The sequence below is a fragment of the Canis lupus genome, chromosome X, assembly GCF_011100685.1.
Source record: "Canis lupus familiaris isolate Mischka breed German Shepherd chromosome X, alternate assembly UU_Cfam_GSD_1.0, whole genome shotgun sequence".
NCBI classification, from domain to species: domain Eukaryota; kingdom Metazoa; phylum Chordata; class Mammalia; order Carnivora; family Canidae; genus Canis; species Canis lupus.
The window spans coordinates 102,798,913-102,818,574 of NC_049260.1; the positions used below are offsets into that span (position 1 = coordinate 102,798,913).

General features: G+C 38.7%; 1 protein-coding gene across 11 annotated transcripts in view; it reads right to left on the minus strand.

The window, feature by feature from the left end:
- ENOX2 (ecto-NOX disulfide-thiol exchanger 2) overlaps positions 1-19,662 on the minus strand; it is a 284,213-nt gene that overhangs the window by 160,333 nt on the left and 104,218 nt on the right. For 10 of the 11 annotated variants that reach the window (XR_005386444.1, XM_038588296.1, XM_038588301.1 and 7 more), the window contains one exon: positions 13,804-13,947. The exons of the other annotated variant lie outside the window; for it this stretch is intronic. Coding sequence is in view for 2 of the 10 variants with exons in the window: in XM_038588296.1 (XP_038444224.1) it covers positions 13,804-13,947 (144 nt within the window). In the remaining 8 variants the exon portion in view is untranslated. The remainder of the gene's footprint in view (positions 1-13,803; positions 13,948-19,662) is intronic. 11 annotated transcript variants of the gene reach the window in all.

Genomic DNA, 19,662 nt, shown 5'->3' on the forward strand with positions numbered 1-19,662 from the left:
ATGGCAGCCAAAAGATAGGAGTAATTTAAATATCCATAAACAGGAAGATCCAAATAGTAAAATTTCCAATCTCTGACATGGCCCACCAAGCAGTTATTAAAAAGAGAGAAAATCAAGGCAGAAGTTATCTTTGGTGGGAAGTAAATGACTGGAAAAGGGGGCCAGAATTTTTGTGGTGCCTGCAGAAATATTCTGGTGCCTGCAGAAATTTCCCATTTGTGAAAGTTCATTGGTTGATATGTATAATTTTGCATTTTTATGTACTTCAATAAAATTGTTTTTGAAAACAAAAAAGATTTGGGAGACCCCATTAACTTTAGTGGAGAAAGGACTGTACTAGGAAGTTCCAGCTCCTTTCTGCTCAAACTAGTTTGAGACCCTGTGCAAGTCTCCTGGGCTGACTCAAAGTTGACTCATTTGTAAAAGTGGGGTGATTATATTTGGCTAAAAGATCAAGAACTGGGCCCACTGACTTTCACATCTTTTTTATTTCTAGGCATTATGATTCTAAACTGTAGCAGTTCAAGATGATTTACCTTCATCATTTCTTTTATCTATCTCTTCTTCCCTACTCCTACTCTCATAACACTGATTCAGGCCCATACTTCACATTTCTGGGCTATCTCAAAAGTCTTCAAAATTGTCTCCCCAGCTCTTGTTCTACCTCTTTATAATCCACGATAAAAACACTAGGTAGAGTATCTTTTGAAAGTACAGCTCAGATCATGTCATTGCCTTCTTCAGAAATCTTAGAAAGCAGTGGGGTATATGGTGCAGTGTGAACAGGACCCATTGTCTAAAAGCCTGGATCTGGGGGCACCTGGGCAGCTCAGTTGGTTAAGAGGTCAACTCTTGGTTTCAGCTCAGGTCATGATCTCAGGGTCCTGGAAACAAGCCCCACATCTGGCTCCATGCTCAGAACAGAGTCTGCTTGAGATTCTCATTCTCTCGATCTCTCTCTCTCCCTCTGACTCTGACTCTCCCCCCTGCTCATGTGCACTCTCTTTCTGTCTCTCTTTCAAACAAATAAGTCTTTTAAAAAATAAAAAAAATAAAAACTTCGGTCTAAATAGCATATTGGCTGTCTAATCCTGGGCAAGCCATTGAGCCTCTGATACTCCGCTATCTCATCTATAAAATCAGAGTAATAATGGGACCTTCTTTGCAGAGTTATGTAGAATACACTTTCAGCTACTGATGCATCAAGTTTCAAGTCACATTTAACTTCATTAGCTAGGGTTCCAATGTAAAGACAGAGATTCAAGTTCCTTAACTATCTTTACCTGACTCACTCTGATTAAGATAGAGAACACTTCTGGGAAGTCTGAGCTTCAACACAAAACTCTCCAACTGACCAGCTGTTTGACAGGAGGACAAAAAGTAAAAAGCATCTCCCTCTTGGCAGGTTATACCACAAAGAGAGTGACACCTAAGGGCAAATGACAACGATCTTCAATAATGGCAATCTCCAGTCTGGAAGATCTGTAGTCCCCTTTGCACACACTTAATGTTGGTAATAACTGCTTCACAGAGACCTGGCACAAAATCAAGAGAAGCTGAAATCTTGTGGTTACCCTGCTGAGATAATTTATGATGCATTAGTCAATGTTTCTCAGGCTGTTCATCCTAGAACAGGGTAATTATGAAGAGGAATAAAAAAGAACAGATTAGAAAATAGCTTGCCAGTAGAACCACTATATTTATATGGGATGATATTTGAATCAGCATTTGAAAACAATACATAGTTATGACCTGTTTCCTGCTCAGACTTTATGTCAAATTCTAAGGCAAATTCAGCATTTAGCATTCATCTTAGATGGCAAGCCTGGTGGTCCCTGTGGCTTGTCACACATGCCTCTTAACAGCTCTCTCTTGCCAGATACAAAGGCCACTCACACTAAACAAGTTGCATAATCCCCAAGAATTAATTTTGGGGAAAGAAGCTATATTCTCAACTTGGTATCTTCTCAGTGATCTCAACCAAGCATCTTCTGAAATTGTATCTCCTTTCTCCTACTTCCTTGACTTGACTAGAGGAACAAAGATGTCTTCGTAAACCTCAACCCTGATCAGAAATAAAATTCCATGAAAACGCCTCCACTCTTATCCAATTGTGTACCTGCACTCAGTTCTCTACCTGGAATAGTGCCCAGAACATAATAGCCACTCAGTAAATATTTGCTCTTATTTACTAAGTATTCACTGCAAGCAGTCACTCTTTCACAGCACTCAGCATAATTGCAAATAATTATTTTGTATAGTTATTTGCTTAATGACTGTCTTCCTCACTAGACTCTGAGCATCACAAGGCCAGGGTCAGTTTGTATTATTTCCAGCTGTACTCTAAATGCCTACCACAGTGCCTCCCACTCATTAAGACCAAATAAATAGTCAGTGCACAAATGACCACCATATACTAAGCACTATTTATTCAACGTCTCAATCCCCAAACAATCTGTGTACTTGGTATTATTCTTCTTACTTCATAGATGAAGAAACTGAGGCTCAAAGAGCTGCAATAACTTGCTTAAGGTGAAAGCCAGGACTCTGAGCAAGTGCTGTTAACAACTATGCTATCCTGTCCCCTTCTGTTTAAGTCCTATTCTACCACTGATTAGCTGCAGCTTGGGAAGCTTTCCTCACTCTTCTGAGCCTCAATTTTCTTATTGACAAACAAAGGAGAAGGTGGTATTTATTTTATAGATTTATTGTGAAGTTTTCTTGAGGTCATATATGTAAAGCTCTTGGTTATAGTCGTTGGCATATAATTGATGTTTAATAAGAGTTGCTACTCCTGTACTACTGCCATTGAATCCAATATGCAGAAGGAAGTGATTGGAACTAGGGAATGCCACCTGAAATCCCCTCCCAGAATAGTGAACTCCATCTCAGCAGTCGGAAATATCTCTACTGGCTTTCTGTGTCACTCTCATCAACCCTCACTCACCACTTTCTATAAAATAGCTTGAATATGAAAGTTGCTTTCACTTAAAGTCTAAATGTAGAATAAGCAAAATATTTTAAAATTCATTCTATAACACAAGCTATTGCTCAATGTGAAATGCTACAACCTACATAGCTTAAATTGAATAGCTCACATTATCAAGGAAATGGAAGATTGGAAAAAACCAAGACTGTCTCCTACTCCGTTATGAGAGGGGATTTCATGGATTTTTATTTCAATAGATAATAAATGCATATCAGGAAATAGAGTAGAAAAAGAGAAAACTGCAAATTAGGTGGTCTCTTCTTTCTGTATCGCAATACCTAGCCAACATTTACACAACCACTTTATTTGCCACATTTTGGTGTGCTTTACTGTCACTTCAATTCTTGGGAGAAGACTTTATAAGTACTCTGTCATAGAATACTATAAAAGTCCAACATTCTGAACCATGGTGGTCCAGGAATATCTAGTTACTCTGATGCAGTATGGGTAGTTACACAGGTTCTTAAGCCTGGCTGCATAAGTGGAATCATTTGAGGTATGCTCTGTTCCCTGACAAAGCTCTGCTCACTTTATAAAAGACAGAGAGGGTCATCTTAACTCGAGGGCATTTTGACCTGAAAGTCAGATTGCAGAAGTTAAGCCCTGAATGAACACTTATTTTTATTCTTAGTCATCAGATAAATCAATTCTTCCTATTTTTATTTTTTGAGAGAGAGTACTTGCAAATGGGGGAGGGGGGAGGGGCAGGGGAGGGAGAGAGAAGGAGGGAGGGAGGAAGGGGGAAGGAGGGAGAGGAAGGGTGGGAGGGGGAGAGAGGGATGAGGGAGGGAGGAGGAGAGAGAGAGAGAATGAATTAATGAATGAATATCTCTCTAGTGGGGCTGGATCTCACAACCCTGAGATCACAACCTGAGCAGAAATCAAGAGTCAGAGGCTTAACTGATGGAGCTACCCAGGCATCCCAGTCATCAGATCAGTTCTGATTTAAATAAATTAACACTGATGCCCACCCCCACACACACCTCAATTTCTGTTCTGATTCAATTGATTCTGGACACTGATTTTGTAGCTACTCTGCCTGGGTTTGGATCTCATCTCCTCCATTTACTATTTAGATAAATTGCTTAACTTCTCTATATTTAAGTTTCCCTTTCTGTAAAACAAGGGTAATCATAGAGTTGCTGTGAAAAATTAAGTAAGTTGACACATTTGAAATACTTAGAACAGTGTTCTGGCACAAAAAAAGTGTTCCATAGTATTAGCAAGTAGTAGTAACAAACTATTTTAATTATTATAACTTGGGGTCATGGAAGAGAAAGGAAGACTTGTAGAGTTTGCAACCCCATGTGAATGACCATGCTGAAATGATAGCAGAGATAATTGCGTTTGAAATGTGTGAAAATGAAATCCTTTCACTGTGAGCTATTACTTTGAGGCTAAATCAGATGATAGGAGATTGAGTTCCATCCGGAATTTGTCTTGATTTTATACATGGAGAAATAAAACTTAACACATGTAGGAAAACAACTCTATTTCTTTTATCACACAGCGGACTCTTGTTGCTAGTTTCCCCTGGCTTAAAAAAAATCTAAGGGTAGGCCTTAGAAAAATCAAAACTCATGTTAATCTTCAAATGAACAGCAAAGTTGGGGTTGTGAGGGTTCTTATCTTACTTGTCACCATTCTGTGGAGAGGAGGGAACAACCATTCTATTTGTGAGAGAGGACAGACAGCAGTGCTATAGAACACTCCCTGGCCTTTCACCCCATGTCTACTTGCTCCTGGGCACAGGAGAATTGATTTACTTGATTACTAAGATTAGAATAAAAGTAAGTATTCATTCAGGGCTTAACTTCTGCATCCTGGCTCTCTGGACAAAATGCCCTCAAGTTAAGATGACCTTTGGTCTTTCATAAAGTGAGCAGAGCTTAGGGCGCAGGCACTGTCTTCCAGTGGCATGCCCACAGGCCCACCTTGTTCTTAATTTGTAGCTTCCACTGAATTGTGACACAGGCCATCACTCTCATTGACAGGGGCTGGGTTAGTAGTCTGCTTTATAGATTCAATCTTCCCCATAGGTGGATATCAAACTATAGATTTGAAACTGGAGATAGTAGGGAGCCTAATTAGGCCTTGGGCTTAAACCATGTTATTCCATCCAGTTTTGCTTATAACAAAGCTGATACTACATTTTATTTCTCACATGGCTTTTTGTGTTTTTCTGTTTGATTTGGAACCAGATGGAGAAAAGCACTCACCCTCTCAAACCCTAATAAGCAGAAGCAGTAACCATAAAAGTAAAAGAAGTAAAAATCTGAGCATTTTCAAAATGCTTTCCTCATTTAACGGACATGGAAAGTGAGGCTTACAAAAAGGCTTCTGTGATTTACCCAGGGTCAAAATACTAATACTAAGTGGCATGTCCAGTACTCAAATTACAATCTTCAGTATTCTTTTCAGTACATGGCTGAGTATGTTATTTTCTCTTATTAAGGCCAAGGAGGCCTATACAGACCCCAGAGTCAAGGACAGTAGCTTTGATAATGTTACCAAGCTAATAGGAGAGGAAAACAACCTCCCCAAATCTAAGAATCCTCTTGCTCTGAAATTGAGTTTTACTGGCCTAAAACTGATTTTTTTCCAGACAAGTTTTTACCTAGAAATCAAGAAATTGAAAGAGATCCTCCAAAGTCATGCAACAATGTATAAATCATAGATAAACATTATACATTTTTTCCCATTTGGATGGAGTGGCCATAAGGGTAGGCTGGGATAGGGGTCACAAACCATCGCCTGTCAAGTAAGCAGGAGTCACAAAGAGTTTATTCTATGATTTTCTGAGCTGCTGGAGTTCAGTTCTGCAAAAGGAATTTCCTCATAGGTGTTTCCCAGTCTCAAACTCCTTCTGTAGCTTGACATCAAAGGGCCCTCACCTGTGTAGCAGGCAGAACATATATGGGATGTCATATACCACTGGGTTAGCTTGTTACAAATCATGTAATACTATTAGCATGGGAGAAGCCAGCTCCTCTAGGTTATAGACCTACTTTTTGCAGTACAAATGAATCAACTGCATGCCACAGTCCTAACCAACTTGAAATGATTATATGGATCTGGTAGTAATTGGTTCTGGTTCTGCCACTAATTGACCATGTGACTTTAGAAAAACTCCTTCTCTGGGTCTCAGTTCCTTCATTTGTAAAAATGATTGAGTTAGACAAGGTTGCCTCAAAAACTAAAATACTATGATTCAACATCAACCACTAGTCTTTATATTACCAACACATGAGGTTGACTCATACTTCATGGCTGCTGAGAGAAGTACTAAAAGCTTAGATACAATAAAGTTACAAAATCATTCCAAAGCTATTCCCATGGTTGGGTCAATTTAAGAGAGATACATTTGCATTTTTATATCCTGCCTCTTTTGTGCCACCTTCAATCTCCCCTCCCCCTGACGGTCCATGAAGATAAAAATTTCAGACTTAGGTTTCTATCAACCTGAGAAAAGACAGAAGTCAGCGTACTTTTTTGATCCTCTAGTTATCAAGATATGGTTTTATTTCTTGAACCTGTAATCAGATAAAAATGTCCAAAGGACTAAAGAAACTGAGTAGGGCTATTAGTCTAGTCGTTTTCTTATTTTAATTCCATTTGAAGGAACAATAGGCTCTTCTTGCCTTTGGCAATATAATAATTCTGCTGACATGCTAGAACTACCAAACACCAAGATATAAAATGGTGACATTTTCTCTCTTTAAAAACAATCAATGCTTTCATTTATGGACTTCAAAGTACATGTGAAACAAAAGTCTCAGCCCTGTGAGTATGAGGTAAATCAAAAGGCTGTGTCACAGAAGTTTCCTGGTTCATTGCCCCTCTTCCAGGTAAGAAAGGAAACAAAAGTACTCCCAACGAGATGAGTGCTCATCTCATTTTTATATTTCTCTTTCAAATGGGCTTAAGAAACTTCCCCAAATAATTCATTGCAATATAGTTCTTCCTTATATCTGGCCAACCTCTCCTTGCTGCTGCGAAGGCCCACTTTCTCTTATTAATCTTGCCTCGGCAGTGCTTCACTGTCTTTCATATTGTCAAGTCTCATTTTGACTTCCAGAAATTCTAAAGAAACACTTGCAAACTGAATTAGGGTCTATGATCAATTTTAGATACTATCTGAAGCTTCTTTTTAAAAATATTTTATTTATTTATGAGAGACAGAGAGGCAGAGACACAGGCAGAAGGAGAAGCAGGCTCCATGCAGGGAGCCCGATCCGAGTCTCCAGGATCACACCCTGAGCTGAAGGCGGCGCTAAAACCACTGAGCCACCCGGGCTGCCCCTATCTGAAGCTTCTTGATGGAGTTTAGATGTTATCTGGAGGTCCTTATTGTATCATAACGTTCCTGGAGATGCTAGCCTACCTTAGTCAAAGTCATTTCTCCTCTCTGGTTACTAGCACTTTATCTTTAAAATGAAATAAATATGGAAATATAGTAAGGGGGGAATGTCTGTGTGGCTCACTAGGTTAAGCTTCTAACTCTTGATTTCAGCTTAGGTCATGATCTCAGAGTCGTCGGATCAAGCCTCAAGTCAGGCTCCATGCTGGGGGCATGGAGCCCTACTTGGGGTTCTCCCTCTGCCTCTCTCCCTTTCCCATTCCCCTTCTCTAAAAAAATAATTTTAAAAAACTTAAAAATATATATTCAGGAAAGAATCATTACTATCGATGCAAATTATTATTGAATAGAAGGGTCTTCCTGAAGATCCTGAACTCTTGGGATTTACTCATTATTACAAATGAAAAATGGCCGAAGTTCTTTTTATACTGAGCTATTCGTTATTCACATGAACCTTGGGAGTACTGTTCAGTACTAGGCATCATGTATTTAAGCGCAAACCTGGGACACCTGGGTGGCTCAGCGGTTGAATGTCTGCCTTCAGCTCAGGGCAGGATCCCGGAGTACCGGGATCGAGTCCCACATCAGGCTCTCTGCATGGAGCCTGTTTCTCCCTCTGCCTATGTCTCTGCCTCTCTCTGTGTGTCTCTCATGAATAAATAAAATCTTAAAAAAATAAATGCAAACCTATCTTTCAATACAGGTCTCTGAGAGAAGACAATGGAAATAGGACTAAAAATAATTAAATAAGGAAACAGGACTATGTCCACATCTGGATCATCACTCTGGTATCATAATTATCCCCAGGTTAGTTGCCCACTCTTCTAGAGTGCTGACACTTTCTTTGAATACTAATGTATCATGACATTGCTTAAAACACTGTATTCAATTTTAGTCATCATCCAGATCGCCTTGTTGACTCATAGATTCTTCACTTTAGTGGTAGTATTTGAGAAGATTGGTATCTCTGCTTCTACAAGCTCAGGTGGATCTCAAATCAGAAGGCAACTGGCATCTTCTGGACAGGAACTTGGCATTATGATCTGATGAGAGTTTAACAATATTCTACTCTTTAGCCATGGAGTATCATCTGAGTAAGTGGACTCACTGCAATCTTTTTTTTTTTAAAGATTTTATTTATTTATTTGAGAGAGAGAGAGTGAAAGAGAGAGAGAGAGCACAAGCAGGGGTGAGAGGGAGAAGCAGGCTCTATGCTGAGCAGGGAGCCCAATGTGGAGCTCGATCCCAGGACCCTGGGACCATGACCTGAGATGCTTAACTGACTGAGCAACCCAGGTGCCCTGACTCACTGCAATCTTAGACAATTTGTGCTATTGTATCATCACCAAGGAAACATTTCTATACAGAAAAGGTAAAATTTGAGAGCAAACACACTAAAAAATGCTGAGCTCACCTTAAGATAAAAGCTGCAGAGGTGCCTAGGTGGCTCAGTTGGTTAAAGCTGTCTCTTGACTTTGGCTCAGGTCACTATCTCAGAGTTGTGAAACCAAGCCCCACTTTGGGCTCTGCACTGGGTGTGGAACCTGCTTAAGATTCTCTTTCCCTTTCCTTCTGCCTCACTCCCTCAAAAGAAACTGATAAAAAAAAGATAAAAAGATGCAAAGCAGCTAGATGTATAAAGGAGGAGTTTGTGGTCAAATACTGCAGTATCAGTATTATCTAATCCAGATTACTACTGATCTACCTCACAGAGGTAGATGGGAAAGGACACCCAAACTCCACCTATGCATTTCCCTTGGGCACTCATGAAATTTCACCCAGTAAAGAGGCAAAGATTCCATTAGAGCCAGGTATTTTTTTCATGAGCACCCAGATTTGATGTGTGGCTTAGGATATAATCTTACAAATGTCTGGAGTTTGACTTTCAGAGTCAAGTGAGGAAATAAACTGATCAACATTAGATAACAAGTGCCCAGTTTTATAAACAGCTCCACTCTGGCAATGACAAGAGAATAATAGAGAATATTAAAGCCAATGGAAAGCAATTATTCAGTCAGATATATGATTAATCAACAAGTATATCTTGAGCATCTATTTTGTGCAAGACACTGTATCTCTGCTAAAAGTCATATGAGTCAGGGGCCTTTCCAATAAGGGGATAAGGACTGAATTAAAAGGCTAAGGCATACTCGTATGAACAGATAACTGCAAGGTAATTTATGATCAGTGTCAAAATAGTCATATGAATATAATGAGGAAGGGGATTCAGAGGTACAAATGAACAATTCTAATGGAAGATCTGGAAGGCTTCCTGGAGAAGGTTGGACTTGTACTAGGTGCTTTCAGTTGGACAGGATTTTGACAGGTTAAAGAAGACAGAGATTACACTAGACAGAAAAAAAGGCATGAGCAATGTACTGAGAAGGTGGGTGCAATGCTTATTTGGTAGCAGATCACCCTGGCTGAACTAGAAGATTTATTTTGGGAAGTAGCAGAAAAAAAGCTGAAAAGAAGAGGGCATGAGATCCCAAAGTTTGAAGGGATCCTAGAAATGATCAAATCTAAGCTTTGCTCACCATATTCTCACACAAACACAGATTTCCCTAGTTTGCCATCAATGTTTAAAATACATTTTAGTAATGGGTCCTGATTCCTAATATCTACAGGCATAGTAAATGAGGCACAATAGTTAGAAACAGGCTTTGTAGTTGTAAGCCTGGCTAAACCACCTGCTAGATGTTCACTCTTAGGTTAGTTTATCAAACATTTATTTCTTCACCTACAAATGTGGATAATAGAGGTAGAGAGAGGTGAAGGTAGAGAGAAAAAGGAGAAAGAATGTTTGAAGGAGAAAGCAAAGGAAGAGGAATCTGTAAAGTACATTGCCAAGGAAAGCAGAAATAGAATTTAAGGTAGGGAAGGTTGTTTACAGCATCAGATGAACCAAACAGGTCAAGGTGGTTGAGACCAGCCAAAAAGTCACTGACCTTGACAATTTGGAGGTCACTGGTGATCTTTAAGAAATCAATTTTAGTATAAAAGGAGAGAGACAGATTGTAGGAAAGGATAAAGTAACAGGAATGGATGGGAGAAAAAGGAAGAAAAACAGGAGGTGAGGTGAGGAACCAGAACTGCAGTCAAGGTCCCCTCCTCATTTGCAGTGACAGGAGAGGGAGGAAGATGGCTTTGATTTAAAGGGGTCACTGGGTTCAGTGATATAATGGCTGGATATGTAGCTTAGCTTAGAACTGAAATGGCTGGAAGTTCTGTTAAATTTCCTCCTTGCCAAGATGCAGGGAATGGTGACAAAGGAAGAAGGAAGTCCCTACTCACAAAATATTTTCTCTCTTCCTTTCGTCTAGTACTACATAGGAAGAAAAAGAATTATAAAGCAATCTGCCCATTTATAATACCATAAGATTGCCAGTTGAACAATTATAAGAGACTCCCTATATAGTAAGACCTCAGTAATTTGGACTTCACTTTTTTTGGAATTTGTGGTAATTTAACCTGGGCTGGAGTTACAAAAAAAGGGTACTACTTACAAAGAAAGGGTTCACTAGGCAGTGTGAAAAAAGACTGCAAGGGAGCTAATTTAGCTTGCCAAGGCCTATTTCACCTATTTAAAGAAAATTGTCTTTTTTTAAAGAACTTCAGCATATTCATTATTTGAATGCAAATTGATTCTGCTAATTATAGATTAGCATAATCTACTGCTAAAATCCTATATCTGCAACAGTTACTTTGCTCTCACTGAATACGCTCATTAGAAATAAAACTGCAGGGATCCCTGGGTGGCGCAGCGGTTTGGCGCCTGCCTTTGGTGCAGGGCGCGATCCTGGAGACCCGGGATCGAATCCCACGTCGGGCTCCCGGTGCATGGAGCCTGCTTCTCCCTCTGCCTGTGTACACTCTGCCTCTCTCTCTCTGTGACTATCATAAATAAATTATAAAAAAAAAAGAAATAAAACTGCAATTCTTTAAAGTTAGTTCACAATTCAGATGAATTCATACCCCCTTTCCCCACCCTCATGAGTTAACTACAGTTCAGAAGGTATTACTCTAAATTAGCACATCACTTATCAGGAACACAGTGGAAAAACTAATAAGTGATCAAAAGGCCTTAGAGCAGCCAAAATAGGTGTCTTACAGTTGATGCCCTAAATCCTATAACTCTCTCCATAGCAGGTTCTCTTACAGCTGATTTAAGTCTCACTTAACATAATAATCTGACATACCAACTTGGAGCTGGCTGGGGTTTTTTTGTTTGTTTGTTTGTTTGTTTTTTAAAGTTTGTAACTGATTAGAAGGAGAAAAATAGCTGCTGCATGATGGGACACCAAGAGAAATCAGAAATGACTGCAGGAAGGAGACAGGACATATATAAAATATGGCTGTAATAACTAAAATGCTACCAGAGTCTAGGACATGTTAGTATAGAGACAAAAGGCCTATATTCTTTAACAAACCCTGAAAGCTATAATATAGTATTATGGCTCAGTACAATAACTAATATCTGGAACTATGCTTCTAAATGATCAAGCAGAGTGGAATACATGCCTTAAAAAGGCAGATACATTCACACACACAAAATTTGTACCCATAATGGTTAATGTAAAAATGTGAAATGTGTTAATGCCTAAAAAGATCATAGTATTACATAATAATAACAAAATAATAGCAACATTTATTAAGTAATTACTATGTGCAGATACCATGCTAAGCACTTTACCTATATAATTGCATTTAAATCCTAATAGGTGGGTTTCAGTATCATTTCTACTTTACAACTAAAGAAAGTGAAACTTGGAGAGGTTGAGGAACCACCCCCAGGCCACAGACAGAAATAGAGCTGGTATTAGAACTCACACCAATTCCTTAGCTATAAACTATGCCTTTCCAATGTTCCAGAAAATACAGTTCTCTAAAAATCATTCTTAAGGGCTCCAGATAGCTGGTTTTACTGTTTTTGTTTTCTGAAGTTGTACTTGACATTGATTTAGAAGCAGAAAGACCTATAATCTAAGAACCAGATATGACATTATATGTTTGTAAACATGCTCCATGTTGTAAGGCAAATATAAAAGTAAGAGTAAAAAAAAAAAAAAAAGGCCCATCCCCAAATCTCAGATCAGTCTGTATACACTATGGATACTGTTTCCAAATGAATTGCCAAGCAACAAAGAGATACATTTTAAAATACCAAATGATCAGTTAGGATTTAGTTCTCCTTTTTTTAAAATATTTATTTATTTATTATTTATGATAAACATAGAGAGAGAGAGAGAGGCAGAGACACAGGAGGAAGGAGAAGCAGGCTCCATGCCAGGAGCCCAACGTGGGACTCGATCCCGGGACTCCAGGATCGCGCCCTGGGCCAAAGGCAGGCGCTAAACCACTGAGCCACCCAGGGATCCCCAGTTCTCCTTTTTTTTAATAAATTTATTTTTTATTGGTGTTCAATTTGCCAACATATAGAATAACACCCAGGGCTCATCCCATCAAGTGCCCCCCTCAGTGCCCGTCACCCAGTCACTCCCACCCCCCGCCCACCTCCCAACTCCTAACTCTGGGATTTAGTTCTCCTGTTGCTTCCCCACTCCTTCTGGAGAAATTTAACCTGAGCATAGGCTAATGGAACACGAAAGTAAAGGGGGGATTGCAGGGGAGGATAAAAACTCAGTTGGCTATTATAAACGGTTTAGGAAAATCTCATCACTTGTTCGAAGAGAGCTATGAGGGCATAAAATGCACGTGGGCAGAGCGCATACTACAGGAGACAAGGGTAAGGTGGGGGTGGCTACAGCTATATGCAGTTATCTGCATTACAAGTAAAAGTGAGGGTAGCCCACCACATGTACATACAAAGAAAAATGTATCCCAAAACCATTCATCCATGCAATGCTTCTACTAAAATCAATGTTCTTTACTCTTTTTTTTTTTTTTGTCTCAGGCCTACCCAAACAATGACCAGTTACAGAGGTCACTTCTTTTTAGAGAGGTGGGAGGATGGTGGTAAGGGAAAAGGGAGAGGGAGAATCTCAAGTAGGCTTCATGCCCAGTGCAGAGCCTGATGTGGGACTCGATCTCAAAGCCTGACTCAGGGCTCAATCTTGTGACCCCAAGATCATGACCTGAGCTGAAATCAAGAGTTGGACACTTCACCACCTGAGCCACCCAGGCACCCCTACAAATCTCACTTCTGCTTTGAAGTGTTCCATGATGCCCAAATCTGAATTCACTCTTCCCCGTTTGTGCTCCCATTGTTTTTTCCCCCTTTTCCACACTTACCACAGCACCAATGATACTCTGTCTTGTTACTTGAATTATTGTCTGTGTTTCCCCCCTCCCACCACAGGTTCCTTGAGGGCAGGTGACTCTTTCTGGTTCCTGTAGTTCCTACAAATGCCAGCACAATGCCAGTCACATACTAGGCTCTGGGAAAATGGTGACTCAGCACTGGCTCAAGACGGTGCACCATTGCCTAGCTTACCTGAAGGAGCATTTGTTCTCTTTCTTTTCTTGCTTGATTCCCCTCCATTCTCAATGAGGCCTTCTGTGACCAGAGGGCCACTGGCACTACCAAACTGCAGGGGTTCGTTGTTGTTGGCAGGGTCAAAGGGCAGCTGGTTCAATCCTACAGAAGAAAAAGAAAGCCAAAATCCAGACTCCATTAAGGACTGGGATGTCTCAGATTGTATTATATGAGACACTAGAGAAAAACTCACTAAATCTTAAGAACTTTGGAATAACAGGTGAGTTCCTGAAAGTCAGCTGCCCTCTGTAATTTATCCAGATTTTGTTGAAGAGTACAGAATGAAAATATTGGGTCTTATAAGACTGTGGCTCTGTCTTTGAGAAGATCCCTGATGTTTTTGAGAAGTTAATATTTTTGGCCACAAGCTATCAATTATCTTCTACCTCCTTCCTTAAAGAGATAGGACCCTCATTAAATGTATGGTTGAACTCCCCCTTCCTTTGAAAAAGCCTGGTCATGTATTCCTCAAGTTATCTCTTTTAAAAAAAAAAAATTATTTATTTATTTATTTATTTATTTATTTATTTATTTATTTATTTATTTACTCATCTATCTATCTATCTATCTATCTATCTATCTATCTATCTATTTGAGAAATAGCATGAACTGGGGGGAGGGAAGAGGGAGAAGCAGCTCCCGGCTGAGTAGAGAACCCAACATGGGGCTAGATCCCAGGACTCTGGGATCATGACCTGAGCTGAAGGCAGATGCTAAACTGACTGAGCCACCCAGGAACCTCTCTCAGGTTATCTCCTGACATTTTTCCATTTTTTCTTTCACTGCAAGGGTTGTTGAGTTGATGTAGCTATAGTCAGGACACTATCCTGACACTATCCAGTGTCAAAGACACTGCCAATGATAACAGCAGTTTCCAAAAAAGAAAACTGCAACTTTATAGCAACTCAGAAAAGGAAACAAAGATATGGAACTTGCAAGGGGATAAGTTCATACTTGGAGTAATGGAGAGTTATGACTTGGGTTTGGGTAGTGTTACTCCTATCCTTTTCAAAGGATGCTTAGAGCACGGTTACTTTACTACTTGGTGCTGCACCATCTAAAATGGCAAAAGGCACGTCCTACTCTCCAAGTCTTATATGGTTCAGCCAGGGACGTGCAGAGAGTTTCTTACTCTTCTGGCAGCAGTACCTGGAATTTCAAGTGTTTCAATTAAAGCTTCATGAAATATGGGATCAAAAGCTTTGTTAAAGACTAAAGTTAGGTCATCTCTCTTAAGCCTTTTAGCCAATGGTTCTCTAATCCTATCAAAAGGAATCGGGTTGGCTTGCCACGGCTCAGTCTTTAACCCTCCATTTTTCTATGGCCCAGAACTATACAATTCAGGAGACAATGTTGTAAAAAGTTAATAAAAGCTTGGAGTCCAGTCAGCTAAAAGTCAATCAAGTTTCAGTAAAAGGAATGCTAAAGTTCTAACAAAATGTCTTTACATTATTGTTTTAAGTTAAAAGTATCCCTATGCTAATGTTTTCAGCCCGCATAACAAATACCATTTCTTCAGCAATCAGACTCCACTTGGAACACCTCCATTAAATGTCTTCTGGGACTTGTCAAACATTCTTCTTTACATCATCTCAGTAACCAAGTGAAAGAATGAAAACTCATTTCTGTATCTTAACTGTTCACTGTATCATATCCAGGTTCTATTAAATCCCTACCATGATTAGAACTAAAGAAACAAACATCAATTGCTATGTATTAAAAAACATTCCAATAATGACCAAGACTATTTTCAAAGAAAACTAGATTTTAATACAATTTACAAATGGAGATGTTTCATGCACCTGAATGGTCCCAGAGTCAAGTGTGAGTAGTGTAGTATTGCAGAACTTTTCTTGGTATTTCTTTCTGTAATATTATATTGAACAAAAACAAGTTCCATGGAAGATGGAACAGTATAATGGAAACAGTATGTGTTTTGGAGCCTGACAGATTGGGGTTAAAATTCTGGCTGTGTCTTTTACCAGCTGGCAATTCACGTAATCTCCCTTAGTCTTAGTTTCATAATGTGTAAAAGGGGAGTGATAACATTTGTACTGGGTTGTTGCAAAGATAAACAAGATAAAATATATATATTCAAAGTTATTACTACCTTATTATTCTAAGTGAATTAAAAACCTTTTTCCCTGTAAGTTTGTAAATTCTTCTTAGGAGGATCTCCCACCAAACACTCTACCCCACTCCCCACCCCCCAACTGTATCCTGGTGCCTATCACCATGCCTGGCACATAGTGAGAGTTGAATTAATTAATTAATACTCAATAGGGAGGGGGTAGGTGACTCATTCCATTAACCAATGTAGTTAAAGATGTGACAACTGATAATCAAGAATTAATGCCACAACTTAAAATTTCTGATGGTGATTATATCAACATTACTTAAAATAATTAGATTTCAAATGCATCTCCATAATTTGAGTACTATATTCCAGGATGGTGAAAAACAAATACTTTGATCGAAAGTATTTTGCTTGATCAAAAGAAATACTCAGGGATTAGAAGCTTCTGATTAATGATGGTTAATTGGAAATTTTTTAAATTTTGTTTTACATTTGATAATTTTACAGAGTAATATATTAGTCCATTTCCCTGCCTTATTAAGTAGATGACTGAAGATCTTACAGAGCTTCAGAGCCATAATCTATAAAAGGAAGCTAATAACAATGCCTTACTCATGGGACTGTTAAAAGAATTAAAATGAAATTATGTATGTAGAACATTCTGCATTAAATCTGGCATATAGCAGATACTCAATAAATATTAACAGCCACTGCCACAATTTTGAATTTCTATTTCTATTCCATTTCAATTTCTAGAATTGTTGATGTACAATGTGAAGAGAGTGGTCTAAATTTGCTCTGATCCAAGGACAGATCCTACTTTCTGCATTGAATCTTTTCATTGCTGTTCATACTTTTTTCTAAAAGTTGGAGTCCAGGAAAAGAATATGCTAAATTAAAAGTACTCAGTCATAGATATTTACTATAATTGTTTTGTCTTTTAATTATGTTCTCATTCATTTGGGGAATATAAATAATAGTGAAAGGGAAAATAAGGGAAGGGAGAAGAAATGGGTGGGAAATATCAGAAAGGGAGACAGAACGTAAAGACTGCTAACTCTGGGAAACGAACTAGGGGTGGTAGAAGGGGAGGAGGGCGGGGGGTGGGAGTGAATGGGTGACGGGCACTGGGTGTTATTCTGTATGTTAGTAAATTGAACACCAATAAAAAAAAATTATTCCCAGATGATAACTTTAGGGATTTAGGTATTTTGTTCCTCATACCAGTGCACAGATTTTTGTTCGACACTAAATAAAACTGAGATTTCAAGTATTTTCTGACTATTCACCTCATATGTGATCCTGATATGTGAAAGCCCTGATAATTTAGCATACCATCTCAGGTCTTGTTTCTTATAGAAAAGGCTCTCATATCAAGGTGAGAAAGACATATCACTCAGTAAGTTGATTCATTGAATATGAATCCGCATTTTCTATTATCTGGGACTGAATACAGTCTCCAAAGATTTGTAGTTTAAGAACAAGGGCTAGAGATAGTAAAATCCTTTGACACCAGTGCTTTCTAGCTACTTTAATTGTATTGTTTTCTTCCTCCCCTAAGACAACACTAAATAAACCAATAAATCAGTAAATCAATAGGTACTTAGAGGCTCTTTTCAATGTGATGTATATGTAATCCAAGCTGAATGCCACTGTAAGTAAAACAGCCCCATTAGAAGGATGTAAATTCTAAAAAGAAAACTATCATTTTAATTTCAAGAATTCTTACTACAAAAATTGTGACTTAAATGTAAAATATTAGCAATGAACATATTATAATTCTCACCAAAACTACAGAATTTATCCGTAAATCTCTTATGGAAGGTATTTCTCCTATTTTTCTGCTAGGCATATGAAACCGTTAAGATTAGGAAAATAGTAGATGAGGAAGACACTTTTGAGAGTATTTAGTTCATTCTTTTATGCAATACAGGGATCTTATCTATAGAATTCTTGACAGGCCTAAACCTGGGGCTGGGAGTGGGGATGTACTGGGGGACTTCTTCGCCTGGGGACCATTCCTTGCTGTGCTTCCAAAGATTCACCTTGTTTGCTTACCTTTTCAAAACTACCACCTCCTCTATTTTAAGGGTTCTTTTCATCTCCCTCAAACTGCCTGTAAAGGATGATGCATTTTATTCAACTATTAACTCATTTATTGTCCTTAGAATAGGAGCAATGTCTAAATTGTCATGTCTAAATGTCTAAAATGGCAAGTCTAAATTTTAAGGGTTCTACTGATAATCACTACAAGAAAAACAAATGAGGGAGTCATGAATAGTTAACAGAGCAATGTTAGAAATTTTCTATAGTCTGGGGCGCCTGGGTGACTCAGTCATTTGAGCATCTGACTCTTGATTTATGCTCAGGTCATGATCTCAGAGTCCTGGGATGGAGCCTGCATTTGGCTCCATGCTCAGTGGGGAGTCTGCTTGGGATTCTCTCTCTCTCTCTCCCACTGCCTCTCACCCCCACGTTCTCTCTCTCTCTCTCTCTCTCTCTCTCTCTCTCTCTCATAAATAAATCTTTAAAAAAGAAAATATCTAAAGTCTTATATAGTTCTCATATTCCTTGCCCTTTCATTGCTGGGAATAAATTTAATAAAACTTTGAACTTTGTTCATTCATTTCTCATCCCAGCTTGTCCCCTCGTTGCCTAACCCCACAAAATATACAGTCTGTCTAAAGGGAAGCACAAATTGATAAAAATAGAGGAAAACAGATAATAAACATTAGTGTTATAGGTTTTTGCCATTGCTGTAGTTTATGATCACAATTCAGTCCATGTGGTAATGTAATCTCCTCCAAAACCAGGTTGACTGGTTTAGAGAGCTAACCAGCTGTTATTTCATGTCAAGCCAAAATACAGATTATCTGACTTCATAATACACATGAGGCAACTTTAGAGAGTATGCATATTGTAGAAGGGTGGGGGTGGGGTCCTTGAAGAATGACATTTCTCATCCAATGGAACTACAAATTAAACATCTCAGAATAAAGTGTGGTTCTCAGTGAGTTCACATGCAATGATGTCTGCCATACAGATGCAAATGATTCCTGGGCTTTGAGGAGAGCACTGAAGAATTTTCATGACTCTTGTGAAAGAAGATCAATGATCTCTTTGTGTCCAGCTGCTGTTATAGTTACTGTCACAATTCACTTTACAGAGCTTTTCACTATCAGCTCAAATTAGGACTAACCTTCATGATGCAATCTAACACTTTTAATGACTGCTCCAGGTTATCGTAGGGAAATATGACCCTGTGGGTCCCTGCCACTTCTTATTTGCAGCTGCAGCCCAATGACTTAAGATGGTACAATCTTAGCAAAAAGGAAACACAATTATTCTCTGAGTTAGTTCCCTTTCAAAGAATATGGTTAGGTCCTGAGAAATCTGGTAAATTCAATTCAAGGCAACAATCTCAAGATAGACGTTTAGATTGAAAAAATAGGGTATCTATTTTTGGCAAAAGTAACATTATAGCTAATTTGTGTATAAAACAAATTTCTAAAAAAAAAAAAACAAAAAAAAAAAACAAAAAAAAAAACAAAAAAACAAATTTCTGTAACCTGAGTCCTATTTTCCAAGTAACTTCAGTTTGAAATCAGATATGGACTCCATGGTAAGGGGAAGTAGAGGTCTCCAAAATAGTTTTTAATTCATTCAAAAGTTTTGGAGAAACACGGGGTTATTAGCATAATGGTCAGGACCCTAATATGCTAGCAGGTGATTTTGTAGGA